General features: G+C 39.6%; 1 protein-coding gene across 1 annotated transcript; it reads left to right on the forward strand.

The window, feature by feature from the left end:
• Window positions 1–3,928: 3,928 nt before the first annotated feature.
• On the forward strand, window positions 3,929–6,582 carry LOC146717980 (uncharacterized). Its single transcript, XM_085466680.1, has 3 exons — window positions 3,929–4,744; window positions 5,025–5,307; window positions 5,473–6,582. The coding sequence occupies exons 1-3, from the start codon at window positions 4,515–4,517 to the stop codon at window positions 6,139–6,141; spliced, it is 1,182 nt and encodes a 393-aa protein (XP_085322806.1). The 5' UTR covers window positions 3,929–4,514; the 3' UTR covers window positions 6,142–6,582.
• The last annotated feature ends 4,367 nt before the right edge of the window (window positions 6,583–10,949 follow it).

Consider the following 10,949-nt stretch of genomic DNA (forward strand, 5'->3'; position numbering starts at 1 on the left):
TTTCTATGCTTTTAAGCATTTTCTAACTGTCAGGAAAACACAATGTCTTCATCATCCTTTATTCATCACTATCTTGCTCAAGGACACTCAGATATGTAGGCTGGATGAACCAGGGTTCAAATCATCCACCTGCTTTACTAACAGAGCAGAGTGTTTTGAGCTATCACTCATTAATTTGAAATAGGTCCAATGATACATGGAAATACAAGAAATGAAGTATAAGTATAGGGCTAAAACTGAGACTGTACTATTCCAACAGGTATGTGTAGGTTCTCAATCATCCAGGTCATGGTAGTCTAAGGAGCTTCGAAAGAAAGCGACTGGACTTCTTTAAAATTCTTGAAGATGTTTTAACTCTCATTCGAGAAGTTTCTTCAGTTAAAAAAAAAGGGAGCTGTCCCTTAAGAGGGTCAATGACCAACCATTGATCATGTGCCTCATCACATGAACCAAAAAGGGCGGGGGTCATTATCAGCTGAGGTTTCAAGTCGAACCATTGTGAGACCTTGTCTAAACCTGTCATGTGACCTGTTGAGGTCACCTGATGCAAGATGTGAGTAGGGGTTAAGGGCACCTGGGAAGGGGCCTCAAAACTGCTTTCTGCGTGGCTGACATTTGGTGTCTTAAGCCATGGCCTCTGTTCAAAGACAGTCACGGTGGGCATAAATGGCCTCTTTCACTCATTGTTTTAACCATCTGTCTTCTCTGTCCAAAATGTGAACACTGGCATCTTCGAAAGAGTGACCTTTGTCCTTTAGATGCAGATGTACAGCTGAGTCTTGTCCTGCCGAGGTGGCTCTGCTATGTTGTGACATGCTTTACGGAGTGGCTGTTTGGTTTCTCCAATGTACAGGTCTGAGCATCCTCACTGCACAGCATACACTATGTTGTTTAGGTTGTGTTTTGGAGTTTTGTCCTTGGGCTAAAAGGCAAAGACAGAGTATTTCAAAATATATTTTGATGAAGTAATACATTTGTTTCTGTTATGAAGTTACTTGCACAGCTCTACTGTCATGACATGTCATCTTATGTATTATCAGCTGTCACCGGACAGAAAACGTTCCCTCTAAAGCCAGAAGAGAAAGAAAAGGAATACATACATCATCAGATAGCTCTTAAAATATGTGGTTATCCCAACTGGGTCTTCATTGAATCAGCAAAGCTAGACAGGAAAGAAGGTGAGACACCAACTTGGGAGAAACAGAATGACAAACGAAACAACATTTTTATCCCTTATGTAGCAGGTTTATCCAAGAAACACAGGAGAATTTTCTCCAAGCAGCCCAAGAAGTGCAGTCGTTTTCTTTCCAAGCTCCTTAGACTACTATTCCAACAAGCCTGAAAGCCTATAATTGGTATGATCATCTTAGTTTTCCAACACTTTTTGTAATTAGCTTTTTGAAGGACAGTCCAAAGCTCATCTTTGGGTGTTGGGTGCCTTTCATTTTGTTCTTTGGACCAAAAGAGTGGAAGGTCACTGGATTGGTTCTCCAGCTTCATGTCAAAGTATCCTTAGGCAAGATACTGAACTCTGCGCTGCTCCATTGTAGTGTGAACATGTCAATGAATGTTAAGGAATACAAGGTATAGAAAAAACATGCTTGAATGATCATGTGTGGTTTGTTAAATGAGGGTTGCAGTGAAAAGTGCGTTCAAGAGTCAGAGTGGAAAGCTGCTAAATAAGTACCAGTCTATTTATCAAGACAACCCTATACTGCTTCAGTAATCTTGTGGGAAGGCCGATCCATGACTTATAGTGTTGTATTGTATGTTTTTCTATCCAAATGTGCTTTTACTGCATTGACAACATATTTGGGATCATTTTCATGCTGAAAAGGTTGAATTGTTGCCAATTAGATGCTTCCAGATGGTATTGTACGGTGGATTAAAAAAAACGACTTTTGTGTGTTCATAGCTCATAGCTTTTTTCATCCCCTTATCCATTTTTAAGGACACACTGCACACCATGGTGGCATATGCCAAATTTCAGGTTTTTCCCTTTGGGCATCACTATGTTGATGCAAAAACAGCATTTTATGTTGGTCGAACTGTGGTGTCGTTGGCATTTTTCTGAGCCTAAAGAAATGGGGAAAAAGACTTCTGCTTTGTGACAGTGCCTTAAGATGCAACTTAAAACTGTGTTATGTTGAGTTGTATGTTATATTTAGACACAACTGGTTCATTTCTTGAGTTAGGACTCAACAAACAAACAAAAAAAGCTCCTTAAATGATCAAGTAAAAGGACTGGGCAGAAATTCATGTTCAATGTTCAAAGACAAACTGGAAAACTATTGCTCAAGAGCACTTTAAAAAAATTAAAGTCTGGATCCTTGGAAGCAAAATATTAAGAAATGAGAAGTGGCTCAAGACTTTTTGTCAGGACGTGCTGTGTGGCAGGAGGATGTAGGACCCACATGCAGGACTTGGAGACTGAATGATAAACTAAAGGCAGCAGCTTTATTGCTGGAGAAAAACCTTAACATGAAATACAGGGAAGTAAACTAGAAACTCAAAACATGAAGCTTAAACTAGAAAACTGGGAAACTAGAAAACAAAACCAGGAAACAGTGAGCTTGAACATTATCAGAAACACTGAGGAAAAACACAGCACGAAGCAGGTACAACACGACACAGAGCAAGGAAAACACAGGGCTTAAATACGCTGAGAGATAAGGATGGAATGGGACACAGGAAGAGAGCACAGCTGGGAGTAATCAGACCTAACAAGACAAGGGAAGCAAAACTGGAAACGCTGACATGAGACATGGACTTTCAAAGTAAAACAGGAAACACGACAGGCACAGATTTGACACCGAACTAAACCTACGCTAAACACGAGGGCACAAGAACAAAACCTAAAACTAAACTCTTAACCAGAATTAAACTGAAACATAGGACAATAATAATAATCAAAACAGCACAACTAGAGAATCAGAATATAAATCATATCACAGAATAATACCAAAATACAAGAAACTAAAAATGCTCGGTCAAAATGACCCAGAACAGAACTGTGCCACTTTTGCTTATACGTTTACACTATGTTACAATATGTGTCTAAAATCTGGGCAATCCATCACCTTATGTACATTTTTAAAGAAATGAAATACAAAAAAGAAATGTATGTGGAGCATTTTAATATGGCCTCACAGCTGATAACAAATAAGCTGACATGTCATGACAGTAGAGCTATGCAAATAACTTCATCACAGAGACACAATTATCACTTCAAATTTTGCAATACATCTTTGCCTTTCAGTCCCTCCACTTTCCTTTACCTTTGCCATTTGCTGGAATCCCAAATAAACAGCCCACCAGCCTCTGGCACGTTTATTTAATCCCTTTCTTTGTTATTAATTTTTGCATTTGAACTGCAAATAAAATTCAAGGCAATAAATTCTATGTTTTAATAAAGTCAATGAGTAATTCTGTTAATCAATCTAAAACAATTGTTATTATAAGTTTATTATAACTAAGCAGCCTTGCGTGACCTGGACATTCACATAATAACATTCTATAATAACAGTTTTAACACAGAAGCCTTTCCAGGCATTCATACTTTCTTCTAAGTCCTGTCGTTCTACTCGTTATACTTGCCTCTTCCAGAACCTCGTGCATATAATACATCACCAGCATACATGAACTGCCCCTACACATCAGGAATTCAGCAACCAAACATGCAACACCCATACATGTTAAGCGCCTGAAGGTTCTCATCTAGGTCACATATTTTCATGTTGTCTAGCACCCACCTTCTATCAGGCTAAATTTAACCATTTGGAGCACTTAGTCCATATAACACCTATGGATGTGCACCGATGTATAACACCTAAGAAAAGCACAACATTTGAATTTTCAGTTATATACTATGGTGTCATCATGTTGCCTAACAACCATTTACAGTTTTTCTCAGTCGCTTTGGTGCATTTCTCACAACAGAATTAAACATTGCACAACAGTTAGTTCAACCACCACAACATGTAGTCGTTTTGGCACAACCCTGTGGCGGTTTCACGTTCACTGCGTCCAAAGGCAAATGCCTTTGGACATGAAGCAGTTGAGTGAGTACAAATATCTAAAGAATGGTCACGTTTGACTTCCTATTCATCACTATCTCCTTTCTTTCATCATGAATGTCACAATTATTCATACTTGTACCGGCTGAATAGTCATTGTCCTTACAACTAATAGTCTTCATTGCATTGCTTGTGTCAGTGCACTCAAAATTGCTGAACAGCTTGTCAAACGATTCATACACCCATTTTGAAAACCCTATTTTGGAGGAGTTCCCATGAAAATCTCCATAAACTACATGTCTCAGGTGAACCTTATCTCACACTAATGAAAATTGGTGTGTGTCACTCCTACTTGCAACCAATGAAAAGCCTCTCCTACCCAGTCACAGGTGAACCGCGGCACAGCATCCCCCACTCCACAAGTACATATATACTGCAATGTAAACCAACAGACAGGATTGGCATGAGGTGCATACTGAATCTACAAAACAGCAGAACATGGAACGTCAGCCTCGTGGAAGAGGAGTGAGGATCGGTGGAGGACGAGGACAAAACCGGGTGAGAAGAGGCCAACCACATAGACACGTTCCTGACGAAATCAGGGCAACACTTGTGGATCATGTGATAAACCATGGCCTCACAATGGCCGAGGCTGGTCGAAGGGTGCAGCCAAATGTTGGGAGAACTACTGTAAGTTCTATCATCCAGACATTTCGTCGGGAAAACAGGTGAGCACACCGTAATCTAGTTACAGTATGCAGCACAAACTAATTTGCTCTGCACTTTCATAGTCATACAGGAGACTTGCATTAGGACATGACCTTACAGATCCTTACACATAGACGTACTGTAACTGAAGCGCAGACTTGGCCCAGGTGTGGCATAGTGTGCTGTGGTACAATACAGTAATGCTGTAAAGAAAGGAGTTTTGAATGATAGTCCTGTGACAATCACTGTAAGCATGTTTGCGCTTACATGTGTGTGTTTTCCCATCTGCATCTCAAAAAGGACTGCCAGACAACCTAGAGGAGGTGGAAGAGGTCGACTTATGACTCCGCAGCAAGAGGAAAGAATTTGTGCAATGGTGGCTGCAAACAACGCTTTGAGACTGAGAGAAATACAAAGAACTGTCGTAAACGATGACACCATCTTCGGAAATATTCAGTCAATATCAATTTCCACCATAGACAGAGTCCTCAGACGGAATGAAATGTCCATGAAGCAATTGTACAGAGTGCCATTTGAACGGAACAGTGATCGAGTGAAGGAGCTCCGTCACCAGTATGTACAGGTAACACATGTTCGCATATGTACCTCTGTTCACTGTAACAGTTTAGGCCATGTACTCAACCTACATTTATGCATGTTACTGTAATCCTATGTACAATTCCAACTGTACAATCTGTTCTGCCAAATGCACCATTACAGACCTGTCTGATTCTCATCCTTTGTAAAGCATATCCTGGAGTTGGAGGCCAGGGAACCCCTGCACATGTTTGTATATCTTGACGAAGCGGGATTCAATCTCGCAAAAGGCAGACGGCGTGGACGGAATCACATTGGAGAAAGAGCCACCATTGATGTCCCAGGCCAACGAGGAGGGAATATTACAATGTGTGCCGCAATCTCAGAGAATGGTGTTCACACCCATATTCCTCGTATTGGTGCATACAATTCACAACACCTGTTGGCTTTTCTGGATGCTCTTCATAGGGACCTGATCCCACAAAATGGAAGGGATGATCCTGGTGACAATCGGACAATGTATGTAGTGGTTTGGGATAATGTAAGCTTCCATCACTCTGCTGTAGTCAGGCAGTGGTTTGCAGCACACGACAGGATGCTTATGGAGTTTCTTCCTCCTTACAGTCCATTCCTGAATCCAATTGAGGAGTTTTTCTCTTCCTGGAGGTGGAAGGTATATGACAGGCATCCACATACCCAAATGACCCTGCTAGCAGCTATGGATGCAGCTTGTGATGACATCACAGCAGAGTCCTGCAGAGGGTGGATTCGACACTCCAGAAGATACTTTCCCCGATGCATCGATAGAGCTGACATACGCTGTGATGTTGATGCAAATATGTGGGCAGACAGACGGGAGCGTCTAGATATCAATGATTGATATGCAGCAGTGTCTGTTTTTCAGTTTGTTTTTTTTGAGTCGTAACTACTGCAGTGAGGTTTACTGTCTAGGTGAGTTTGTTTGCTGTAAAATGTTTGATTTACTGTATTTCCCCAGTTTGCACAATGCTGTGAACAGTTTCAATTAAATATTATCAAGAGTGCATATGGAGTGTCTTGATTGTCCTTTACAATTTATGGTTTTCAACATGCCATGCATGCGGTCCGGACTTGACATGTCATTGGGAAGCACCTACAAAGACATCCGTCACAATGGGAACATGTTCAGACCATGTGATTTTGTGACCAAAGGTGCTGGTCTAATGACTTGTAATTGTGACAGCCCTGACACTTTGTTTGGTATCAGTACTTGCTTTTGATGAATGTATTGTCTGTTTTGCTCAAGGGATTTGTTGTTGATGCATTGACAACTTATTTTGGACACCTGACTTTTCTTTTTGATGGAGTGACTCACTTTTGCAAGTTATCCACCATGTTTTGCAGTTTGCACTAATTGTTTTGAGAAGTGCCTTAGTAGTGGTGCAGAGATCAATTCTGTTGTGAGAAATGCACCAAAGCGACTGAGAAAAACTGTAACAACAGACGAAAATCACAGACCAAACAACTAAAAATAAAGCATGGGTATATACCATGTAAAACATTCGAACATTCTTTTCATAGGATGTCTTTATTGGCTTACTGCACATGTAGAGATCAGGTCAATGTGCAAGTGGGACATAAGGTAGCCACAAATCAGATAGATAGATAGATAGATAGATAGATAGATAGGACCTAAAGTCTTATTTGTGTTTACATTTTGGTGAATATTTTGCGTGGATAATCCTGCTGGTTGGTTGATAAAACAATACGCTTTCATGGCTCTCAGATCAATTAACGTCAGTGACAAAGCTAAAACCTGGATCTAGCATAAATTAGTCCGTTATTTTGGAGGCCACAAAGAGTGCATGCACTATGAACATCAGTTAGCAGTGCTTTAAAATGCAAAGCGAAAGCTCACATAGCTGCCCGAAATCTGTTTTCATTGTTGCTTGGTTCATGCCTGAAATGTGATAAGGAAGACTGGTATGAAGAGGTCATAAGGGCTTTGGAGTTAGTGAGCAAACAATTAGGTAATTAGTGACCTTGTTTTCTTTTGACCCTGACAGAGGTGTTAGCTATCTATAATAACCATGGTGAGAAGTGAACTGCAAGCTTTACAAAAAGGGCAGACATAATAATACAGATAGGTAACATATTTTTCTGCTTCAATGCCTCAACAGACCTTTGGCATCGAGGCAGTGCTAATAAGGTGACAGGGATAGGTTGCATCAAGGTAGCACATGAAGAAGTTCTGCCAGCTTTGCAACGTAAGACTGTTTTTGCACATAACACACAGGAGAAAATATATAATTTCCCTGTCGGCTTTTCAATAACACCTTTGCATCAAGGTCTCGGTTAATAAGTCTCTGTCAGGAAAAGCACAACTCGCATAATTGTGTGAAAGCATACATATTTAAATAGACTGCAGCTTAAAAGTATTTCCATTATCAAGTAACTTTGTTTTGTTATTCTACTTGATATATTTTGTCATAATCCTTTACTGTGTCTGTTTCCTTCTATTTTCAGTATGACAAATGTTAAACTATGTGTTAGGAAAGCTCAATAAATGGCATTTGCATTTGCCATTTTCAAATGGCATTCCTCGCTGGTCTGTGTGAAACTTGACTTTTCTATATAAGTATGTTTGAGCACCTGTGTAGACTCTCAGGCTGTTTCTCTGGGGGTTGCCATGACTGCAGAGCCTTAATTATTGCAGATTGCTTTAAGATGCTCTGCAATATCAGAGCTACAAAGAGGCAGCAGTGTGAGAATATCACTCTTAGATAGTATATACAACAAGCTTCATTTCATTGACTCCAGCACTGATGAGACTGTGTTCTTATCACTAAGAGTGATGGAGTCTTTGTGTTTCAAAGTCTGGAGAAGCGGGAGTTGTACTACTCTTTAAACCCATTAGAGGGCAGTATAAACCCAGCTGAGTCTCTCAAAAATGAAAAACCACAGATAATATTTTCTTGTTTTTCAGTTTTGATATAAGGAATTAATTAATGTTATACAGAAAATAACAGCGATGAGATTAAATATTCCTGTGAGGTTTACAAAGCATAATCTTTTTAGTGTTGTTGATCATGTCAGCTCCAGGACTGATTGCTTTTGTGTTTTGATTGTTAATTGCATCTTTCCTAGTGATTTCTATTCTTTACGTACCCACACTTACACTGTAGTTGTGCTATGGTCAGTATTCATTATAGAGTGTTTTTAAAAGACAAATAAGGGTCACAATTAGAATGATTGCAACAATTACTGGCTCAACTATCGAGTAGATTCATAAAAAATACTATTTTGATAACTGATAACAGTTTTTTATATTAACAAGGCTCTTGGAGATTGAACTTCTGGATTTTGTGTGTAGAAAAGGCTTGTTGTAACATTCACTCCTTGTTAAGGGAAAGATGGAGAATGCACGCGTGGGTTTTATAAAGGCTGACTAGATCACCAATGGACAGGTGCTGACTTGGCTTACATCTGGAGCTAAAGATGTTGAAAGGTTACCCAGCAATATGTGTAAATCTGCAGAAAAAGAAGAGGCAGACAACATGCCAGCCTCTAGCCCATATCGTTGCCCATGCAGAGACTTTTCTTCAGGCCAAATAGCTGCTCGGATTAATCTGACTGGCTTCACAACAATGATAGTGACTGAGTGAGGGCATGGCTGGTATCAGAAGTGGATGTGAACTGACATCCTCATACACTCAGCCCACCAGACTGTTGCCTTCAGAATGTCTCATTTAGCAGTAGAGCAGAAATACAGATAGAAATGCTCAGAAAGATTAATGTCAGTGCGCTGGTTCAGCGCCAAGATTTTGAATCAGCCAAAATATGTTTTTTGGCCTAATTTGAATGTGTGTCTATCTGCAACTTTTACTAACAAATAATATGCATAATCATTTGTGAGTATCGTGTGTAATGACACCTTTATGTTTGCTCTGGAAAATCTCATGTTTGGGATCATTTATCTAATTTCAAACCCTTTTTTCTGGAAGTTCTTGCTTTGCCATTCAAGAGTCATTTGTTGAAAATGTAGTGAGGTTTTTTTTTTAACCACTGGGTCATCCAATTAATTGCACTGGAGGCTATGCTTCTGTTGCTTCTGCTCTTTTCAAACCGAAAACACACTTTCCTCCAATTAAATCCCATGGGAATAGAAATAACCATGGGTGAAGAGTTTCATTTAATTATTGCACTTCAACTTGACTTGGGCTATCTATTTATAGGGCCTTTCTCAATGTACCTATTACATTTACATGAAGAGCTGCACTGAAACTGGAACTGAACGGGAACCTTTTGCAAACATGTGTTGACTGTGTTTTCAAAAGAAAAACAACCTCGTGTTTTTATTCAGTCGTTCGCTTTTAACAATCATTATTTCCCATAAGCCCTAGACATTTGCCATCTAAAGATCACAACTACACATGAGAGGCAAGTCAGGAAAGGAAAGGCATGGTTCACTGCTAGTTCAACCATTTCTAAAACCACAGTAGCACAGAGAGGACAGGGAGGAGCAAATATTTTCGAGGGTTGCTGGACCCCAGAGATTAAAACTAAGAGGCTAAAAGTTGGAGAGTTTTGGTGAGGTGGGGGTGGATGAAACTAAGATCAAATGAAGCCGTGTACATTTGCCTATCACATGGGCCATAGATTTTTTTTTTTTTCATAAAAAAGTAATCATTGTTAAAGTCAATCGTTTCCATTTTTAGCTCATCTGGACAAAGATTCGACCTAAAACACTTTTTAAAAGTGTTGTAAATATGTTAGTTTCATTTTATGATCATTTTGAAGTAAAAAGAAGTAAATGAAAAGATCTGTTTCTGTTATTTAGCCGAGACTCACTAATAAAAACAAGAGGTTAAGAAAAATGTAACCAGCTTCACCTGAAATACTGAGACAGTAACTGTGAAATTGCCTCAGGAGAAGGAGCGTTTGTTCAGAAAATGGCCTCCACAGGGAGAATTTTAAGTATGTAGGAATCTAGTGAGCTCCCATGAGAACTCAGTTGGACCCATAGGATTAAAGGCCATTGAAGGATTGGTGAATAGTGGGCAGTCATTACTGTCCAGCTGCTCTCCCTCTGATGCTGTTCTGCTCCAGGACCTGAATGCAGCTAATACAGTGCAGCTGCTGGCAACTGTAACACATTACAACATAGTGAACCTTTAAGTGTAAACGCTTACATGCATCTATAACCCCATAAGATATGCAGCTAAAGGTACACTGAATTCCCTTCTATCAGAAAACATGGTAGAAATCGAAGCAAAAATTACATTTACTAGACTTCTTTGTAGTTGTCCATGCATTCTCACATGGACACATTTAATTACACAAAAAAACAGATGTCTGCAGACATACACCTACAGGCTTTACACACATAGCCATGAATAAGCAGGCTTGTATTGAAGCGCAGTGGATGAAAGTGAATATACACATGGAATTGGAGGAGCTGTGCAACACTGTTTATTAACCTATGAAGACACGTTTTTCACATTTTACATTATAAATGTAATTCAGTTCGTTTTGGTTTCATGTCACAATTATATAAGATCCCTGCCCACGCCTTCTCATCACAAATTATGCTCTGGGCTCCTTTTACTTGATACTGATTGGTCTGTAGACAAAACCTGAATTTGCCATTTTGTTGTTCTTCGCCTTGTCATCTATTGGCATTTGACTACATGCTACTTTGTGTACTGT

The sequence above is a fragment of the Copadichromis virginalis genome, linkage group LG2, assembly GCF_057382275.1.
Source record: "Copadichromis virginalis isolate Kocher_CV1m ecotype Utaka linkage group LG2, C_Virginalis_male_GT1.1, whole genome shotgun sequence".
Lineage (NCBI taxonomy): Eukaryota > Metazoa > Chordata > Actinopteri > Cichliformes > Cichlidae > Copadichromis > Copadichromis virginalis.